This window comes from Notamacropus eugenii, chromosome 1, assembly GCF_028372415.1.
Source record: "Notamacropus eugenii isolate mMacEug1 chromosome 1, mMacEug1.pri_v2, whole genome shotgun sequence".
Taxonomy (NCBI): domain Eukaryota; kingdom Metazoa; phylum Chordata; class Mammalia; order Diprotodontia; family Macropodidae; genus Notamacropus; species Notamacropus eugenii.
The window spans coordinates 1,621,402-1,643,779 of record NC_092872.1 but is presented as its reverse complement, the minus strand read 5'-3'; the positions used below and the strand labels follow the sequence as shown (position 1 = coordinate 1,643,779).

Sequence of the window (22,378 nt, the reverse complement as noted above, 5' to 3'; positions counted from 1 at the left end):
CAAAGCACTCTACAAATATTTTCTCCTCCTCACAACAGCCCTGGGAAGTGGATGCTTTGCCCATTTTACAGATAAGGAAACGGAGGCAGACAAGCAGGGCAGCACCCAGCAGTGAAGTAGAGAGTAGAGTGTGCCCCTGGTGGGGGGGGGGTTGTTATGACTTTGCCAATTTTTACGTTTGAACAAAGGGGAGACCAATCTTACTCAAATCCGAACGAACGTCAAGAACGCCATCCAAGGGAAGTTTCCACTCTACAATCTGGGCTTTGGAGAAGACGTGGACTTTAATTTCTTGGAGGCAATGTCTCTGGAGAATAATGGGGCAGCCCGCAGAATTTACAGAGATAATGATGCGACTGAGCAGTTACAGGTATGTGATTCCTGGGGCTTCCAAAGCTAGGTACTCCTGGTCACAGGCAATACATGTTATCCTTGTGCCGGGAAAAAACAGAGAAGCAAAGCATCATAGAATGTAAGAACAAGGCAGGGACCTTAGAGATCATCTGGTCCAATCCTCTCATGTTACAGAGGGGGAAACTGAGGCTGAAGAGAAGGGACTTGAGTGAGGTCATATATTGAGATATCAACAGAACTGGAACAAGGTGTATCATAGATTTGAGAAGTAGCCCATCTTGTAGAAGCAACTAGGCCAGATTAAGCAAGAGGGAAAACAGGCCGATGGCCTTTTCTGTGTTTCTCTACTGTTTCTGCGTCTTTTGTAAATGAAGGTGCCTTGTTGTCATCTCCTCCCAGAAAACCAATTCTAGAAAGTAATAACTTGAAACTTTAGCTGTGATATGAAGGAAATATACTGGATGTACTATAGCACTAATGCACTCTGGGAAAGTCACCTCCCCTCTGATCCTCAGTTTCCTCCTTGGTAAAACTGAAGGACTGGGTGAGATGGTCACTTCCAGGTCTAACATTCTGAGTCCCTGAAATCTGTTACAAGTCACCGTGGTGGTCCTAGAAACGTTCCTCCTGCAGAAAGTCCTCTGAATGTCTGTCTTCCAGTCTTGCATAAACACTGACAAATGCCTAGATTTGCTTGAGGTTCAGAACACTATTACTCCCTCAATTCAGGAACTTGCAAAAGGTGTGAGGAGTGGGAAGGAGGTAAGAAGGTCTCAACTGAGGGAGGCCTTTTCTCCAGAGTGGCTCCTTTTGTCTCCTGCAGGGCTTTTATGAAGAAGTTGCCAACCCTCTGCTCACAGACGTGGAATTCCAGTATCCCAAGGCCTCCATCCAAGCACTGACAGAGAATCGGGTGAAGCAGTTCTATGAGGGCTCTGAAATTGTGGTAGCTGGACAGCTCACTGATGGTGGAAAGAAGGGTTTTAAAGCTGATGTGACTGGCCGTGGTGTGAGTAGCCAAATGACATAGATTTAGAGATGGAAGGGACCTTAGAGACACCAAGTCCAACTCTTTTGTTTTACAGATGAGGAAACTGAGGAGAAATAGATGGGAAAATGAGCAAACAGCAACAACCAAAAAAAAGAAGAATCTGACAATAAAAGTTACAATGGTGGCAGCTTAGATCAAGACACAAACTCAGGACAAAATAACACTATCAAAAAAGCTACAAGCAAAGCCTAAAAAATTAAATGTGAATTAGACGCAAGCCTAACAAGAATTCCTGGAAGAGCTAGGAATTATTTTCAAAGTCACATAAGAGTGAAATGACTTGCTCAGGGTCACAGAGCTAGTAAGTGTCTGAGACAAGATTTGAAACCAGGTCTTACTGGCTCTGGAACCAATGCTTCCTCCGTGTAAATATGTTGCCTCTTCTCTTCTCAGCTTCAGGAGAGACTCAGTCTGTGGAGTATGAAGCCCACATAGGGGCTACTTCCTCCCCAACCCTCTCCTTGGAAGGCAGCTGAGCCATATTTCTCTTCCCAAGGAGCCCAAGCACTCGGACTCCACCCCCAGTCATGCTCTGCCCAGAGCAAGTACTCCATGTAGCAAAACTGGCACTTTTTGTGTCTGGGCCAAGCAGCATGACAGATGTGCCCTCAAATTAACTTTTAAAGTCACCTTCCTACTATGGTGAGAGAGCCCCCAGGGCAAGGTGAGTGACACTGGGGGAAGCGGAACCAGTTAGGCTACATGAGGGAGGAAATCCCTTGGAAAGGGTACCATCTGGTAGCTTCCCAATTTAACTAATTACTCTCTCTACCTCATGTCAAACTCAGTTGTTTCTCTCCTGCTGCTCTAAGTGCCCTAAAAATTTCATCCCCCGGGGAAAAAACCCATCTCATAGGATCATATGTTTAGATCTAGAAACACCCTCAGCAACCCTGGCACCCCCTAAATGCTTGTTGACTAGTAGTGAGAAAAAACTCAACATGAGAACATGCATTGCAGAGGATAACAGCTCCCCTATGTGCCCCAAGCGCACTATTGTACCTAGAAGGGAAAGGAGAGGACCCAAATCTTTTCCCTGCTTCACTTTGAAAGTATTGGGGAAAAAAAAGGTGAGCTTCATTCATTTAGCTTCTTCATTCATTTATTTGTCGAACCACAAGCACTTAGAAGGTGTTAGCACCTGGCACCAAGTAAGTTCTATACTAATACTTGTTGACTTGGTGGTGGTGGATATGAAGAGGGATAAGAAGGGTCCCAGAGAGACAAGATGTGTGTACACAGAAAGTTAAATAACATACAAGGGCCACTGAATAGCATTTGGATGACTAATGGGCAGACAAGTGCCGCCTATGGTAAGAGCTATGCCATGCATTCGGAGGAGGGAGAGATCATTGCAAACTGGGGTGGTCAAGGAAGGCTGTATGGAAGGGGTAGACATGGAATTGGCCTTCTTGGTGGGCTGGGTAGGACTTAGGTTTTGATAAGTCATTCCAGAAGAAGGGAATAGTGCTAACATGACATGGAAGCAACAACCTGTATTCCATTTGGCGATCAGTGAAGGATTTGGTCTGGCCAGGGTGGAGCACAGGGAAATAGGTTTGGGAAGGTAGAGCAAGGCAGCTGCCACATGGTGTGACTGCGGGTGAGTCACTGAACTTCTCTGGGTCTTAGTCTCTTTATCTTTAAAATGGGGATGATAATACTTGTGCTGTCTCCCTTTATACAGTTGGTGTAAGCTGAGAGATGCCAGCAACATAGATGGGAGCTGTTGTTATTATTGTAGAGGGCCTCATATGCCAAAGAAAGTGATTTGGTTTTGCAAGAAGACTTGCCTTGAATTCAAGGGCTAGGCCAGGCTAGGACCACATTGTCCCCAGACCTCACCTACTGCATTTTTTTTGTCCCGACAACCAATAGGCAGGCCAGGATCTGGTAACAACATGCTTGGTCAATGAAGAAGAGATGGAGAAAACTCTCCGTGAGCGGGGTCACATGTTTGAAGACCACATTGAGAGGCTCTGGGCTTATCTCACCATCCAACAGTTGCTAGAGAAACGGTAACAGCTACAGTGCTCTCCCGATTATCCACAGAGTAGACAATAACCCAGAGAATCCAAATAGCTTTTCTCTTTGGCTCCAGGATATCCACCATGCTTTCTTTTTTCTTTTTTTTTGACAGACTTAACCTCTGCCATTGAGTTTTGCTCAATAAATTACCATTAATCTATTAATCCACTATGTTCATTGAGTACCTATCATTGTTTTAAAAATGTTAAAATTCGCTTTTGTTTCCTGAGCATCCATCAGCTAGTATTGAGAGAAAATAGCCCAGAATATTTTAGGTGATAGTCTGAGATTTTAAACTGTTATGAATTCTTCTGTAAGGGATAATACATGACAGAAGTAAATGAATGATGATAAAAGAAAAAGCCCTCCATGAGATTTACTAGTATTTGGCATGGAATCAAGAACTGCTATCCCAGGTTTACGGCATTCATCTATTTGTTCAATGGATACTTATTAAGCACCTTATTAAGGAAGCAGCTAGGTGGTTCAGTGGACAGTGCACTGGGCTGATGGTCAGAAAGGCCTCAAACATTTACTAGCTGTATGATCCTGGGCAAGTCACATAACCTCTATTTGCCTCAGTTATAGCACCTCCCTTGTAGGGTTATTGTGAGGATTGGAAGAGATAATAAATATAAAGTGCTCAGCGTATAAATACTTATTCCTTTCCCTTTCCCATCTCCTTAGTACCATACACCATGCTAGGCATAGTTTTCTCAATGAGAAGTTCATATCTCTCCACCCCCGGGGTCAGGCAGTCCTGGGACCCTGACACAGACCTCAGATCTGCTGTTATCTCTCAGGACAAAAGCAAACAATGAGAAGGAGATAAATGACCTGTCTGCCAAAGCCCGGGACTTGTCTGTGAAATACAAATTTGTGACCCCTCTGACCTCCATGGTCATCACCAAGCCAGGAGACCCTGATGACCCACTCGCCATTGCTGATAAGCCGGGAGAAGAAGGTATGGAGGCTTCTTCAGTCTCTGGGATGTGGCAGCTCAAAGGGTGCCCAGCATATTGTCACTGTCGCTGGTCCAAAGCTAGCTTGGCCCATATGAAGCATCTAGAAGATACCTCTTCTTTGTTTGTTAGCTTACAGAAGAAGCAAATTTACTTAAATGTTACTCATTGTCTTAAATGCTTGATTTTCTCTCCACAGAGATGGCTGAATGTAAGTTCCCAATGGCATGATTCTTTTGGGGGTACTTTTTTATGGGAATGAACTATGTATAGCTTCTCTGGCTTGAGAAACAATTGATAGAGCCTACTTTCTGGGGGAATGTTGTACCATTAAGCTATTGGCTTCCAAATAAATTGACATACAAGCCCTCTTTGCACAAGATTATCTTTCTTTCCCTCACGATCATGCATGGGATATGAATTGGGGTCTGGGGGAAGGGGTGCTTTGTCCCAGTGCTGAGCTTTCACAAGTCATCAGTAGGGATATTTCCATACTCTTCCATATGTTCTTTTCTTGTTTTCAGTCCCTGATCTTATGTATTTCCTAGTTCATCACCAGGATCTTCCTGTACTTCTGCAAGCTGCATTCCTTCTCATTTACCTAGGCTCTGGGCTCTCTTGTTAATAACTATGATTAAAATCACATTAATTCTTTGCATGCGTATACCATTTCATGCCTCTGCAAGCATGTTCACATCCATTATATGATTTTTCCTCCATTATACCTTTGGTGAGGTAAGTGAATCAGGCATTGTTATTATTATTTTGGAGGTAGGTAGGAGGCACAGTAAATAGAGTTGGGAAGACACGAGCTCAAATCTGGCATCAGACACTTGCTACCTGTGTGACCCTAAGTATGTCCCTTAACGATGTTTGCCTCAGTTTCCTCATCTGTAAAATGAATCAGTGAAGGAAATGACAAACTACTGCAGTATCGTTGCCAAGAAAACCCCAAAGGGGGTCACAAAGAGTCAGACACTACTGAAATGACCAAACATCCTTATTTTACAGGTAAGGAAACTGAGGTCCAGAGAGATGACATGATTCATTCTCCCAAGGTTATATACAGAGTTAGTGAGGAGATAAGGACTAGAACGCAGGTGCTTTAATTCACAACTCTGTTCACAACTCTGCAATGCCTGGGTAATTCAGAAACCCCCTTCTGTTGTGATGGTGGACCCTGGAGGGGAGCAGTGTCAGAAGCCTTGAAGGCCTGGCTCCCTAGCCATGGTCCACTTCTGCAGGATCCAAGGACTAGCTGGGCCTCTTCCCCCAACGACGTTTTGTGTTACACCTGGCCCAGATTTTTGAGGGCCCTTTGCCTCATGGTTCGCACATGGCAGGGGACACAGGGACATGCTCTTTCCCCCTGAAAGCCTTTGGTGACATGTGCATTCTGTTTTGTTTTATCCACAGTGCAGAAGAAGCCAAGAAGGAGTGAGTACCAAGCTCTCCCTTGAATGATCCCTGCCATTTGTACAGTCTCCCTATCCCTTCTCCTCAGGCTCCTTCTGCAACTCATAGAGAGAGCCAGGGCAGATGCCACTAATGCCATGGAAGTAATCAGGGTGCTGCCTTTCCTCTAGTTTAGGTTTTTTGTTCCCAGACATCAATGACAGACATTGCTTCTGGGGTCAACAGAGTCAATAGAGCAGTGGTCACTACTGACTGCCACTTCTCCAAGGGGCATCGTAGAAATACCTTCTCTCTAAATATGCCCCCAAGAATGTCTCTTGTAGTGGAAAAAGAGAGGAAAGTTCCTCTAGGGTTGTTCAATGGTAGGGTTTCTTCCAAAAAAAGTCATTCTGTCCTGCCCTGACAAATATTTGTGTGGGAGGAAGTCCTTCCTCTCCAGTCCTGGCTGGGTTAGGTAGTCTACACATTATAATAAATACGCATAGTCAGGGAAAGCTAATCGCCCCATTGGCCACATTCATCAAATATACGTCTTCTTCTGCACTCTGTACCTTCCACCTGTCTGTCAGGAGATGGGTCTTCTGGAATCATGGTAGGCGACTGAATTACAGCTTCAAAGTGGCTTGCTTTCTCCAGTATTCCCACTGCACACGTCGTTCCCCTGGTTCTGCTATGAGCCTCCCAGTTTGGCCTGAGACTGTGCCTCCGATCATTCTTATGGCACAGTAATATTCCACTAGACTCCTGGTAATTACACATATGCCATATTTTATTTAGCCATTCCTCAACTGATGGACACTCCCTAACCATTCAGTCTTTCATTACTACAAAAAAGATACACAAATATTTTGTAACATAGGTTCTTTCTTTGATTTCTTTGAGGGTGTGTAGGCCTGGTATTGCTGGGTAAAAAGAGTACACATGGCTTAGTAACTTCTGGCGCGTTGCTCCAAATTGTTTCCAGAGTGGTTGTGCCAGGATAGAACTCCACCAACAGTGTATGAGCACCAGTTTTCAGATGATGTTGTTATCCCCCAACACTTAGCACAGGGCCAGGCATGCACATAATGATACATGATAGTACATAATAAATGTGATTGACTAATTGGTCGATTGATATTTCCTGGGCAGCAATTGTGCTTCCAGCTCAACAGTTTCCTCCCACATCTCGGGTTCCTCCTCATCCTCAGGCTCCTCCAGCCCACGTGACCGGTGGTAAGGCCACTCATATTCTGTGACAAATTCCATGGAAAATCACTTGAATTGAGAACAAGTCCAGAGTAGGAGCCCCGGGGAGGCTTGGACACCCTTCACCTGACCCTGAGCATATCCCCAGCTTCCCGGGCTCTAGCTACTCCTCTTTCCCACTCTAGAGAAGCAGCAGTTCAGAAACCCCTCCAGGTGGGTGGGCCAATGCTCGAGTTACCTGTCACAAGGCCCAGGCCCTCCTTTCCAGGTCGTTTCATGGGGGCTTCCCATGGGGGCTTCTGTTGCCCCATGAGTGCCACAAAAAGTGTTATACTTGGGTCAAACCCATTGAAACAAATGCTAGGACAGAGGCTCAGACAAGGGCACCTAGTCCCAGTAAGTGACGGAGCTGGGCCCAGAACTCAGGGCTCCCAATGCCCAAAACAAGGTGGGTTCCCCTCTCTGGGCTGCCTTCTGGGTACTTCTAATCTAGCTGTCCCTTAAAAGCAGCTTGCTCCTAAGAGGCAGCTCTGTGGGATAGTCAATAGAATCTTGGCCTTGAAGTCAGAAAGTTCTGATCCTGCCACAGATGCTTAGTAATTGGCAAATCACTTAACCTTTCCTAACCTCAATTTCCTCATCTGTAAAATGGGAATCATAATAGCATTCCCTTCACAGGGCTGTTGTAAAGCTCAAAGGAGATAATTATTGTGTAGGTGAATTAATATAGAATATATACACGTAAAACATACATATATACATATGTGTATATATCATATATGTATATGTATATATGTATATACCTTGAAGAACTATGTAAATGCTAGCTATTATTTAGAAAGAGATGCATAATTCCTTATTCAAGTCATAAAAGTAGAGAGCTCTCTAAGTTTTCTATTTTTGGGCTGGTGACTGCAGAGAAAAATGAGAATTTCAAATGAAAGAGAAAAAGATGAAGTTCCCCAGGTACAAGAAATCTTAGTCAGTTACTGTGGGTCCCACATACAGGATTGGCCTTGGCTCCCCTCTTTGGGCACTGACTCACTTTGTTCTCATGGTCAACCTTCCCTATAACCTCCAAACTGAGGGTGGAAGAGTGGTCCAGAGATGCTGAAGGAAGTAAGAACTTTTAACAAAGGATTGAATGCTCATGTCCATCACAGAGAATCCTAGATTTGTGCCTGTTTTCAGTATCCAACCTGTTTCATACGAAGCATCCCTTCACATAGTTCCCAGGCATCTTCTGTTCTGCCCCTTCTCACAGGCCTCAGGGTCACAGGTTTCCCAGCCCTTGTCAGGGCAATCAACCATGCAGAGGAGGTTGGGAATAGAGCTGCCCTCTAGGTTACTTCCCCTTCTGGCAAAATGGTGCCCAAACAGGCCAGACTGTCCTCTATACCTTGCCCACACCTCCCAAAACTTGCTTGAGATGCCAGAATTCCTAGTTATACCTCTGCCCACAGTGGATGGAGACCCACACTTCATCATCGAGGTGCCTGAGAAAGATGATGCTGTCTGTTTCAATATTAATGAGGAACCAGGAGTGGTGTTGAGCCTCATCCAAGACCCAGACACAGGTTGGAGATTGATGTGGGCCTGGGGCTGAGGGTGGGGGTCACATAAGTTTGTGGTGCTTGGGGAGGGGACATGTATGGGAGGAAAGTAGGAAGGGACTATGTAACTCATTGGGACTCTATACTCTTTTTTCTCAGGGATCACAGTAAATGGGCAGCTCATTGGTGATAAAAATCATGAGAATGGGAAAAATAAAAACACTTATTTTGGAAGACTTGGGATTATGAACCGGAAGACAGGATTTACATTGGAGGTGACACCTCAGAACATCACCCTTCGCCTTGGCATGAAGGGGCCTATATTTTCCTGGCTGGACCAAGTCACACTGAGGCAGGAAGGGTAAGGTAGCCCTACCTCACTTGAAAAACAGGGGTCTAAGATTCTCTCTGGGTAGTGGACACACTGTTGACATCCTCCCTTCCCAGAAGACAGAAGCTAAGTATTCCCTCTACTGACCTGCACAAGAGGGGAGGCAAAACGAATGGAGGGAGCTAGGAAACATGTGCATGTTTGTGTGCACAGTAGTCTGCCCACCTTCCCACCTTCTGATCCACATGGGCATCCATGACCCCAGCAGGAATCATAGGAACATAGGATGAGAGACACAACCTGGTCCAAATCCCACATTTTACAGATTCTGTGATTTGTCCAAGGTCACACAGCAGCTAAGTGGCAGGACTGGGCTTTCAGTCCACATTCTCTTGGCTTCAAATCTAGGGCTCTTCCCACCATAGGGTGACAGTGACGATCATCCCTACTCAGAAACTGATGGTTTCCATGGACGATGGAGCCACCATGGTTGTGGTCTTGCACCACGTGTGGAAAAAGCATCTGGTCCACCAAGATTTCCTTGGGCTATATACAGTGGACAACCACAAGATGTCACCACGGACACATGGGCTACTGGGTAAGATTCCAGGCTGCTCTTGTTTTGTGATTCTTGGGATGGGAATGGGAATGGGCTTCTCTAAGGGCAAATGTAAAGCAGCCCATGAAATTCTAAGAACCACAGGGTCTGAGCCTCTCACTTTTATTATCTTTGGAAAATTTCTGTGTTTGCTGGGGCAAGACTGAGACTATAACAAGTTATTAATGTCAACATAGAGAGGACCTCTGAAGTCCTCTGAACTTTACGCTCAGCAATGAGCATTTACTGAAGCATATTTACTCAACTCTAATTCTGAACAAAACCTGTAGCCTAGCTAGACCCAAAGCGAAGGACAAATAACAGAGGAGGTGTCAGCAGTACGAGACTGTATGGGCCAGTGATTTCCAAAGAGTGATCGTTCATGGTCCACATGGTTTCTCCAGTAATGTTCATGTGTGCAGCATGATAAAGACTAACGTTTTTTCTCATAAATTATACAAAGATTGTGTGGCCTAAAATCTTTGGTCAGTGCAGCCTCATGTCTCCTTAACTTTCTTCCATGGGCCAAGGGTCACTAGAGCCTATTAAAAATAAACAATTATTTCAGGAGTCTTGTTGGCCATGATTTTATTTCAAGGTGGTGTACTGAACTACAAATTAATGATAAGATTTATTTTGATGCTCTGTAATGTCCCCAAATTCATCAAAATCAGATAGCTTGGAAAAGTTATTATGGGATAGACAAAATATCAAGCAGTCAAATTGATAGCAAGACCTCATTTCATTCAGTGAATACATTTCCTCTGCTCACTGATGTATCACCCAAAGCAGCCCCACTTTACCCACTCGGCACTGGGGCACATCCTTTGCCATGGTGATTTGAAGTGTAGGAGTGAGAGGCCCTGTAGGGTGTAGGGCTCTGCTGGAGTGGTCATTCCTGTAAACAAAACCAGAGAGCCACTAGTCTAGACTAAAATTGATGGTCCATGGAGTTACATCCAGAAGGTAAGTTTCATTATTCTCCCCTTCCTTCCTTCAGCAAACATTCCTTGTGCACCCACTCTAGGCCAAGGCTCTGTGCTCAGTGCCTCAGTCTTTCATCTTTCAGAAATCGCAAATGTTAACCATAACCTATGATGGAACTTTGCAGGGCAGTTCTTCCATTCTTTTGACTTTGAAGTTTTTGATGTCCGGCCAGGCTCTGACCCCAAGAAGACAGATGCTACCATGTTGGTGAAAAACCATAGGCTGGTGGTCACCAGGTAAATACATTTGCAAACACTGCCTTTGGGTAACCCCTTTGTGCTTTACAGGGTCTCCTATTGTCAAGACAAAGTCATACAAGCTCCTTTGAGGTGACTGGGACTCTTCTTAGGATGAGTGTCCAGAATCTGGACATCATTATTCTAAGGGCAAAAGAACTTGAGACTCCCCCTGCTCCAGCTCTGTCCCTTCCCAGATGTCTGGGGACCAATCTGTCACATCCCTTAATAAGTATGGTCACCTGTCAAGGTAGCCAGCTCCAAATATCTCAAGAGTCTAATGGACTAGGACCCTAGTGAGGGCAAACTCTGTGTAGAATATGACCACAGCTTCCTCAGGTCCCCAATTCACTAGGCACAGTCTCACCTGGGAGAATCTTAGTCCTTCACTCTATAAGCCAAATAATTTTACCAGTCTTAGGCTAAAAATTCCATGTTGCACTCTCAACCATTTTCTGTTGTTTTTGTTTCAAGTTCTAGCCAAGATCTCTCCTTCTCTCCCATGTCTACCATTACTGCTTCCCATCCCCAACCCTAATTGGGAATATAGTGAGAAAAGCTCGATTTGTGAGAGAAGAGTGAAGTTCCGAATATGTCAAAAAACAAAGTACCAGAAATCGTAGTGCTGAAAAGTTATGTGACAATGTCAATCTACTAATTAAATTACCATGTGACTAGTAGATTGACTTGTCAGGTCCACTCTTCCTAATCAACACTAGCTCCTTTCCCCACGGGGTCTTGTCTGGTCATCACAGTCTCCTGGCATCCTTCCTATTTTGATTAGAAGTCATTCCAAACAATCTACACTTGCCTCATGGGTCCTACTTCCCAACGCTGTCTTACCACCAGTTGGTCTCTGCTCCCCTTCCAGCATGCCTTTACCAGCTAGATGGCAGATTTCAGATTAATTACTCCTGCATCCCTAGCTAATTAAAAAAATGTAATTATGTCTTGCTGGCCTCTAGTTCCTCTCCCACACCCACTGTTGCTAAATCAAGTCTGATGCCCAGATTATGACAAACCTGTCCATGATCAGTTTTACCCTCAAGTTCAGCAGAAAACCCCATTTCTTCCCATGCCTTCTTTGATTCTTACAATGAAGAAAGAGGGAATTTCAAAATCACCTAACCAGCGAGCATCTATTGGATGTTTTCTGGGTGTAGTGCTCTGGGCTAGGAACTGAGAAAACTTCTGGGGAGGTGGAAGCAGCACTGGGCTTGGAGTTAGAAAGACCTGAGTTCAAATGTGACCTCAGACACTTACAAGCTGTGTAACCTTGGGCAAGTTACTTACCTCTGTTTGCCTCAGTTTCCTCATCTGTAAAATGAGCTGAAGAAGGAAATGGCAAACTAGTATCTCTGCCTAGAAAACCCCAAATGGGGTCACGGAGAGTTGGATAACACTGAAACAAATCAACAGCAACAAGGTCACAGGACAGAAGAGTTTCTCACTTTCTTCCTTAAAAATAACAATGGGGGCAGCCAAGTGGCAAAGTGAGTAGAGCACCGGCCCTGAAGTCAGGAGGACACGAGTTCAAATCCGACCTCAGACACCTGACACACTTACTAGCTGTGTGACCTTGGGCAAGTCACTTAACCCCAATTGCCTTGCCTTCCCACCTCAAAAAAAAATAACAATGAAAGGCCAAAAAGAAAAAAACTACCTGAAACCACGAAAAGGATGTTTTTAGGGGAAAAAATCAAAGAAGTGACAAAATAAAAGTTTCAAAACAACGAAAATGTATTATGAATTAAAAGAAGCTAAAAACAAAATCTCCAGAAGAAAAATACACTGGAAGAAAGAAACCCAGCAACAAAAGTACCGGGAACAAGCTCGAATCTCTTGAAGATGTACAATGAAGGGTACAGACACTGAAGGAGTTAATGTATAAATGAAATTAGCAAAAACATAGCAAAATTAGATAGAAAGAGCTATCAGATCATAAATTTAGACCTATCATTTTAGCTCTAAAATTAAGACTTTAGCTTCCATCTAGTCCAAACCCCTCATTTTACATATGAGGAAACTGAGGCCCAGAGGTGAACCAAGGCCAAGAGAGGTTGATTCACCCAAGCTCACACAAGTAGCAAGGGGGCAGACCTGGAATTTGAACCAGGACTGGGAGCTGAATCAAAATCCTCTTGCTCTAAGTGCAATCTCTTTTCAAATACACCAAAGAACCTCAAGACATGATGGGAAAAGTTTAGGAATTTAGAAATCTTCATTGCAAATATAAGAAAAACAATGAAAAATATAATTGTTCAATTTGATGTCAGAATGAATGAAATAGCAAATGAAACCAAAAAAAAGAGTCAAAAAACAATCGGAAAGAATTTGTAATCAATGTAGACAAAAATGACGTCTGTAGGATAAAGAAGGGAGAATATTTAAGAACTATCAGCTTTCCCTAAAACTGTGAAGAAGAGACTGACTCAGCACTATATTTCAGGAAATCATCTTGGAAAATCTCCCGTAAATATTTAAAAAGTACAAATTTCAAGTCAAAAGAATTTACAGGATGCCGACAAAGGTGAACCCCAAAATTTAAACTTCAAGCTTGTAATTACAAGGGGATAATATTATAAATGGGTCAAAAAAAAAAAGACATTATGCGTCGAAATCACCAACTCATATTGCAAAATATTTCCCCCGGTTATCAAGTCAAGAAAAACAAGAAGGACAAATACAGAAGAAGTTCAAATATCATGTTCGAAAATATGAAATGTAGGACTTTGTTCCGAAATCAATTTCCCTGAAAAGCTAAGGATTCTTTTAAGAAAAAAAAGCTGCTTTTTTGAAGTCTCCGTGAAATTGATGACTTTCTCATGGGGATGGCACAAACTTAAATCAGCTTTTGAGATTGAAGACCAACAAAAATGCAGAGTTAGAAATGAATCATCAGAAACGAATGGGTAATTTACAAATGTGATGACACCAATTACAATTAATTGCTATGTCAATACTGCCATGTCAACAATTTCCTACATGTAGGGAAATTAAAAGCTACAGTGGCATTACATTATTATTATATTATTTAACAACCAAGTGACAAATAGGTTTGAGAGGAGGGAAATAGGGGAAAAGGGAGCAGAGGAGTAAGCTGGTTTTGTATATGACTGAATATTCAAATGACAGAGAAAAAAGAGCAGGGTAATAAGGGGAAAAAGCTGGAAGTAATACCAGAATGGCAGTCCTATAAAAAACAAGGTATGGGGGAATGAGGAAGAAGCTGGGTTTTTGTGAATCTTAGTTTAGCAACTTTTAAACTGTGTAAAATATAGGAACTTTTTTGCATTGTGTATGTATGTATTAAGGTTGGGGAAGGATTAGTTTTTGCTTTTTTTTTTGAAATAAGGAAGATTACACTCTCTTTTCTCAAAAGTGAGTAATTCAGTAGATAAGATAAAAGATAAGTCAAATAGAACAATTATAAACTTCAATTTGATTGAACAAAGTCCTACTTCAACGCCACATAATGGTATATGGGTAGCCCAGAGTTCTCTAAGGTTATGCCAGTGGAGAACTACATTTGGCAAATACAGGTCTATAAAAGACATGATTAAGAATATCCAAATTAATTCTAAATATCCTTTCTATTTTAAAGTTTTGTTGATATTTTGGTTTTTTATGCCACAATCACTGCCTAATACATCATCCCTACCCTTTGACATTGAACCCTCCCTTGTAATGCAGAAACACAATTAAGTAAAACCAATCAAAAAGCTGTGAGGGGGCTTAGTGGGTAGAACACTAGACTTGGAGTCAGGAAGACCTGAGTTCAAATCTCACCTCAGACACTTATTAGCTGTGTGACCTCAGGCAAGTGAATTAACCTCACTCAGCCTCAGTTTCCTCACCTGTAAAATGCAGAGAAGAATGGCATCTACCTCACAGGGTCATGGTGAAGACCAAGGGATGTATCACATGTAAAGCTCTTTGCCAATCCTGAAGTGCTCAATGCTAGCCACCAGCTAATCTAATTATCTTTGCTAGCAAATCAACACAACCATGCAGAATAACTTTGATTACGTGTTTCACCATAGTCCTCCTACCTCCTTTATGAGAGGATGGAGGAATGTTTTATCACTAGTTCCATGGCATTGCCATTTATAATTAATCAGAGTTTGCCTATCTTTGGGGGCAGGCAGCTAGATGGCACAGAGAATAGGGGCCCTGGATCTGGAGTCAGGAAGATCTGAATTTAAATCCTGCTTCAGATACTTATCACCTGCATAACTCTGGGCAAGTCACTTATAACCTATGGCCACCTCAGTTTCCTCATCTGTAAAATGAGTGTATAATAATAGCACCTACTCTCCAACACTTTTGTGAGAATCAGATGAGATAACATTTGTTATATATTTTGCAAAACCCAAAGCTCTATAGAAATGTTGGCTATTATTTTAGTGTGTTTTCCTTCCCATTACTGTAGTCTGTGTACATCAGCAGTTCTCAAACTTTCTGACTTCAGGGCTATTTTACACTCATAAATTATTGAGAATTTTTACTATATTAGAATCAAATAAAGTTCTAAAACATTTCTTTATTAATTTAAAATAACAGGACTATTATATGTAGTCATAAATAATATATTTGATGAAAATAGCCATACTTTCCAAAACAGAAACATTTTAGTGAGAAGAGTGGTATTGTTTCACTATTTTTGCAAATCGCTAATGTTTGACTTAATAGAAGACAGCTGGACACTCATATTTACTTCTGCATTTAATCTACCGCAACATGTTTTGTTTGAAGAAATATGAAGAAAATGTGGACTTACCAAGGTGGGTGGTCAGAAAAGGAAAAATGTTCAATAGGCAAATGATATTTTAGTATTATTATGAAAATAGTTCTGATCTCATAGACTTCCTGAAAGAGTCTTGGAGATCCCCAGGAGTCTGCTGACCATATTTTGGAAAACTGCTAGTTAATTATTATCCTGGTTCTTCCTCCTTCATTCTGCTTAGTTTCCTGCAAATTTCCTCAAATTTTTCTGAGTTCTTCACATTTATGGTTTCTTATCGTGCAATTGTCTACCACAATTTGTTCAGAAGTTTCAGAATCAACAAGTACCTACCTTGTTTCCAGTTTTTTGGTACCACGAAATGTGCTGCTATGAATATTTTTATATGTAGGGAACTTTTGTTTCTATTTTTTACTTCCTTGAGATTGTTGTATAGAAGGGTATGAATATTTTGGCAACTTTTCTCTTGTAATTCCAAATTTGACATATACTTTATTGTATATACATTATATTATATATATAATATTATATATTATGACATATACTTTAATTCTTGGTGATTTTGATGCGAAGTTGAGGATAGGAGAAGATAGTAAAGAAATATGTTGGAAAACATGGTTTAGTAGCAGTAAATGAGAGAGCTAATGGCATATAGACTGTACAAAAGCATTGCCTACGTATCTTGAATATTTTTTCAAGAAGAGAATTGGGAGACACTACACATGATAAACACCAAGTAACAGCATAAAAAGGAAATTGATTACATTTTAATGGGCTAGAAATGACTGATAACTAATGTGGTGGTCATTTCTGAATTAGCTATCTATGTATAATCAGTTCACTAACTTCTCTGAGGAATGATAAAAATCAAACTAGAAGAAAGAATGAAAATGAGACAAAGATTGAAGCAACTCCAAGTTAAACAATTTGTTGATGCTGAAAAATGGTTAAAAGAAGATGATTATTTACATATTTATATTTATAGCAACATGGACTATTTACGCTTCTTCAGAATGTTTAGAGAATGTAAACCATTTGTCACAATGAGAGGCAAAATCCTGAAAAACCTCCTTATCAAGAAAACACTTGATTTCATTCCAAGGAGAAAGCCATGGAACCCAAAGACAACACCAATTTAGGGTATAAACTCCTTCATATTTGTTTTGGCTTCCCAGAGACTAGTACAATGTTTTGAATGGAGTAAGTGCTTAATAAATAGTTGTTGTATTGAATTGTAAGAACTTGCAGAGGAAGAAGATGGAAGATAGCAAGAAGCAGTGAAAAGAAAACAAGTTAAAGGAAGTTTGGTGAGATATCCAACTAAGAAAATAATCCTTAGGATATTTAAGAATGAAACTGGAAGGAGGATGAAAAAAGGGGGAAAAAAATCTTTCAAGATTTTAGAAATAAATATCTTTTCATCTTCAAAGACAGTAGAGACATTATATTTGAATTCTAACATCACAGCCCCTTATAAATTTAAGTTGGGAGGGTAGGCTAAAATTTGTGAAGTTTTAGCTAATGCCATAAACTCTGGGATTACAGTGATGACTTCAGAAAAATGTGAATTTAAAATAGATGGCATTAAGAGAAATAGCTCAAAAGGTTGCATGTCTAATTGCATGTCATAGTCTGACCAAAAGACATTCTGATCCATTTGGCTATTTCCTTCCAAATTGTTAGGCTAAGCTCTTTTAACTGGTCATAGATCTCATTGAAGAATGCATGTTGACTTCCTGGATCTGACAGCTGAAGCTCACTCTATTCCAAAGCATGGAAACCGAGGGCTGCCCTCATCACCACATCTCACAAGAGTGGCATTCAAACAAGTGAAGAACTTAGACACATGGGTTATATAATCTTCTAAAACTATCTATGAATTACTTTTGGTTGGATCTGATGCAAGTGAAGAACTTGAGAGATATGGGAAATGCCATCTTCTAAGACTGTCTATGAGCTACTTGTGGTTGGGTCTTGGACAGCCTGCCAAGTCTTAGGAGAAAGAGTACAATTCTTTCATTTTACCAGTGCTAAAAGGCAAGCAGCTCTGCTACATGTCATACAGGTTGAAATTTCAGAACAGACAATGATGTGAATGGATTTTCATTACACGGTGTCCAGAATATTCTCATACTCATGAAAAATGTTGTATGTAGCAACAAAAGCAACCATGATGAAGGACTTTGGAAGTGGTCACATTAAAGATGGATTATTTGAGCATTTAGCTGAGTGCATGTAGAAAATATTTGAGCTCTCAGTCTTCCCTTGACCCTTTGACTGAAGCTGAGGAAGAATTACAGTAAAGCACGATTAAGGAGATCCAAACTGATGTTGCCATGGCCACTAAGTATTCAGCACCACATGGAGTAACTTTACCCATTGCTGGAGAAGCTATTTCGGCTTTGGAAAAATTGAGTAAGTAGCTCAACTATGTGCCATTGGAAATACACATAAAAATTAAAATATAATTTAGCCAACATGGTGCGAAAAGATTTGCCAAAAAAAGATTCTAAAAAACTCAGCGTGTTATCCTTTTCCCCCCATTTAAACATCCCCATAAGGAGATAATTTGAATTCTGTGGGTTTTGTTCACTATTACATGGGTGCACATGCAGTGTAAAAGAAAGGGGGCTTTGTTCTTGCCCTAAGAGTCCTCTGCTACAAGTTGTAGGAAGAAAACTACAGATGGGCATAATTAGGAAGATCAAATTAGATAATGGATATGAATGAACAGCAGCCTTCCTTTGCCAAGTGTCTCCAAACGCTATGTCCATAGGCATAATTTTGCTAAACTAAAGGAACTGAGGGCAAAAGAGGAATGAGAATACTAGTTAGGGCTCCAGCTGAAATTGACTCCCTACCTGACTAAACTCTATTCCATACGCTGGTAATGCCAAGTATTATAAGATCAGCTTTAAAAGCCCAGTCTTTAGGATTAGACACCTAAAGTCAGTACACATTAAGGTGGAATGTTAAGAAAAAATAATATCACATCTTACCTGCAACAACACGAACCCCAAAACAACTATTTCTATTTTTTTCATCTTAAAGCTAAAACATTTTAGGTAATATTTTAGGACATTATTTCATACAGTGACACAATCCATTTTTATTAGTCTCAGAATTTCCCCAAATCCTCAAAACTGTGCACAATATGGCTAAATCTAGGTATTCTTAATGACATAAAGAAAGGTCATTCTTTCTCTTCATACTTCCCCTCCCAAGACAGGCTAGTTCATCTCACTGAACCTTCAGTCGATACATTTTTAAACCTTAACAGAAACAGGAAACGTGCATTATTTAATGAATTTGTTGAGGAGAGAGTTATTTTCCTTCCTGAAAACATCATTTTCTGCCTGATAGGTGATAATGAATATATTCACTTTCGGTACCAATATTAGCTCCTAAAGAAATCTAGGATGCTTGAAAGTCATTGAAAAGTTCTTTAAAACTTTTGAAGCAGTCTGGGATTCTACTTGAATTTGTTCTTCTGTTAACAACATTAATGTTGTACCAGATTTGTTGACTTTAAAAATGTGAAATATATTCAGTAATTTTCAGCAATGCATGATTTCTACGTCCATTTTGGAAATGGAAGCTTAAACCTTTTTGGAACATTTAAAAAAAATTTCTCAAAACTGGTTAAGTTTTTCTCTTCCTCAGGAGGGGGTCAAATGTTTATAATCCCAGACTGAGTTTAAAATGAATGTCTTCAAATCAAAGCTGATCACAACCAACTGAAATGCTGAGAGAATAATTTGAACACTGGTAGGGTTTTTCTGTGAAAAAAATCATAAATTCACATAGGACAGTGATCATTGAATTTGCAATACTTAAGCACACTAAGTAATTTACATGGATACTGCACTAGTTAGTGCACAGCAAAGATGGGTTTTAAGTGTGCTTTATGAAATAAAATCTGTGGCCATTAATAAGACTCAAAGCGAGTTGTTACTATGGTTGCAGCCATTATTTTCAGTCAAGAAGAATGACTACTTACAAAGTAGTCTATTATGATTCTATGACATTACTTAATACCAGCTCCACATGAACAGTTAAACAATATATTCTCCTTGCACGACATGAAAATGAATGGATATTCCTGAACATGCATAGATATAATATCAATCAGTTATGATAATTTTTATTAGTCGTGATTGCTGAAAATAGAAAACGCATGTTTCTAGAGCATAACCACATGTTTAGGGTCGTATCACAAACAAAAATATTTCTAACAATTCGTATAGAAACAAAGAATCACATTTCTCTCGTAAAAGTTTTATAAATATTTTTTATTAGTTCTCAATTTCCCTCTTAAAAACAGAATGCAGTATTCAAGTCTCAGTGTGGTCAGCATCACGCCATCTTGAAATCAAAGCAGTGGGAAGATGTTGTCTTCTAGATGAAATTCCTCTTTCGTTTAACCTTTCTTCTTCCATGACAGTGTTCACAGTTAGTGGAGAAACATTGCTCATGGAGAATGAGCTGGGACCAAAGTTTAACAGGAGGAAGGGAAGGAGCGGGGCTGGGTTTTGGAAACTGTGCGGCATCTTCCGTGAACCTGAGATGCGCCATCATTTTAATGCCAATATCCTCCTGGTGATGACGTGTGCTTTCAGATAGTGGAGTGCCACAATTATAAAATAACAAAAAGTGCTGGCAGTGGGAAGATTAATGACGATGGCAAGTAGACTTCGGGTGCTACTAGTGATGACTTGTATGTAAAAAAGGGGCCTAAATGATGCCATTCAAGAAAAATATGATCAGAAAATGATATGGGTCAGTTCTATAACAAGAGTGAGAGAGGACAGGTGGACAGCCTGAATTTTCCAGTGATAGCCATGGAAGATGAAAAGACCTCATAGAAGACCTGAAGGGTATTGGGTGCCTTCTCCATGGAGAACGTCCAGAAGGAAATGAAATGAAGAATTCCACAGAACATGGAGACAAAAACAAGAGGTGGTCTCCATTATTAGGGGTGAAGAGTCCACATTGAAACAAAGCAATTTTAGTGTGCTTAATCTGCCACTGACCTGGGACAATAACAGCATTACACATCTGTGCACCTATAATAGCACAACAATTAAATTCATGAAAAAAAGCTTTTGAGCTTCAGAATTAGATATAGTTTAAATATTGTATTGATGCCCTTTGTTTTTCTATCACAGAAGGAACTCTTCCCTCAGAAAATGACAACAAATTGTATAAAAATAGAATGAGAAATTAATCATGAGGAAAAAAACTCATGAGAAATTAAAAATATAATGAGTACTCAGAAATACAGGAAGATACGTGAAAGGATGTAAAGTGAAGAGAGCAGAGCCAAAACCGCAACACATTTAGTAACTATAACTATAGTTACATGAAAATAACAGGAACAAAATGTGAAAAATATACAGAAAGGAAAAAGTTCCGAAAAAGACACGACGAGGACATTTTTGTTACTGTCTTGTTAATATAACTCTTCAAACAAGCTTTGACAGAAGTTAATAGTTCTATGTACAATATTTTTATTCTCATTTTGTATTTAAATGTTTATCTTTTTAATATTTTGCTCAGATTATATTAATGCAAAAAATCTTTGGAGGGAAATAAGGGAAGAAGAAAGTAGTCCTTATTCTTGCAAAGCTAGGGAGCTAGCTAGGGACACAAGATCAGCATGTATCACGTAACTAGAGGGTGATTACAGTTATCACTCAAAATACTAACAGATGCAGAAAGTTATACAATTTGTATTAACTACGGTAAGGAACATGAATGTGGAAACCATCGCAGTTTGTTTTTGAGTAGTTTTTCAGTCATGTCTAACTCATTGTGACCCCATTTGGGTTTGTTTGGGTTTTTTCGGCAAAGATACTGAAGCAGTTTGCTATTTCCTTCTCCAGTTCATTTTACAGATGAGGAAACTGAGGCAAACAGGGTTTTATGACTTGCCCAAGGTCACACAGCTAGTGAGTGTCTGAGGTCAGATTTGAACTCAGGATTATTGAGTCCTCTTGACTTCAGGCTTCATATTCTACCCACTGTGTCACCTAGCTGCACTGTTGCAGTGGTGTGGTATTAAACAAATAAAACTTTCTGTGGGTTTTATGTGGGTCCTGAATGAAAATAATGAGTATGCCTTGGCATATGGAAGGATACAGGCAAACCTTCTAGGGTCTTGGAGCCTCTACTGCCTTGGGTGGGTGAAGAGATAGCTACTGTACTCATGCATGACTGACTTTTTTGGGTCGCTTACAATGAACATATTTTTCCTTGTAGGGGCTCGCAGAAAGACTTCAGAAAGGATCCCTGGCTGGGCAGTGATGTCTCCTGCTGGTTTGTGCATAACAACGGCGATGGGCTTATTGACGGCAGCCACACTGACTACATCATCCCCAGCATATTCTAACTCTGACATTTGGGAAAATCTTTTGTTCCACTTAATGAGTTTATGGATCTGATCACATAAGAGCCACCTCTTAGAATTTGTGGTTGAGCTTAAAGAGGAGGAAAAGTATCCTCAGCCTATGGGATGGGGCTGGATGGAGCAATGGGCAGCAGGTCAATGTGTACACGTGCCTTCTGACCTCACTCCATCCTGCCTTTTAAATTAACTTTCTCCCAGGTCTCTTTCAAATTCTGTTACGCAATCATGGTTGATACTTTGTATGTCTCATTAAACAGTAGCTTTATTCTGTTTTGCAAGTGTGAATATTTAGGGAATGGGGGAGTGGTTACTGGGGAGATTGACACCTGAAGAGCCCAAGACAACCCATTAATGGAACTTTAAAGGTGGAGTCTCAGACATAGCAGAAGGGGGCAGGAAAGAGAATGAAACGGCTATCAGAAATCAGAAAGACGAGGTACCTAGGACCTCCCCTCCCAAAGCATCAGCATCCTTATCTTCTTAGAACCATCAAAGCTGATTGTCTAGGGAGTGGTGAGCAT

At 40.8% G+C, this 22,378-nt stretch overlaps 1 protein-coding gene across 1 annotated transcript in view; it reads left to right on the top strand.

The window, feature by feature from the left end:
* ITIH1 (inter-alpha-trypsin inhibitor heavy chain 1) overlaps window positions 1–22,123 on the top strand; it is a 34,390-nt gene extending 12,267 nt beyond the window's left edge. Inside the window, exons 11-22 of the mRNA XM_072649944.1 lie at window positions 189–370; window positions 1,178–1,363; window positions 3,284–3,423; window positions 4,237–4,397; window positions 4,595–4,606; window positions 5,812–5,832; window positions 6,943–7,026; window positions 8,463–8,576; window positions 8,712–8,913; window positions 9,309–9,481; window positions 10,593–10,704; window positions 21,710–22,123. Coding sequence (XP_072506045.1) covers window positions 189–370; window positions 1,178–1,363; window positions 3,284–3,423; window positions 4,237–4,397; window positions 4,595–4,606; window positions 5,812–5,832; window positions 6,943–7,026; window positions 8,463–8,576; window positions 8,712–8,913; window positions 9,309–9,481; window positions 10,593–10,704; window positions 21,710–21,839 — 1,517 coding nt within the window. The 3' untranslated portion in view covers window positions 21,840–22,123. The remainder of the gene's footprint in view (window positions 1–188; window positions 371–1,177; window positions 1,364–3,283; window positions 3,424–4,236; window positions 4,398–4,594; window positions 4,607–5,811; window positions 5,833–6,942; window positions 7,027–8,462; window positions 8,577–8,711; window positions 8,914–9,308; window positions 9,482–10,592; window positions 10,705–21,709) is intronic.
* The last annotated feature ends 255 nt before the right edge of the window (window positions 22,124–22,378 follow it).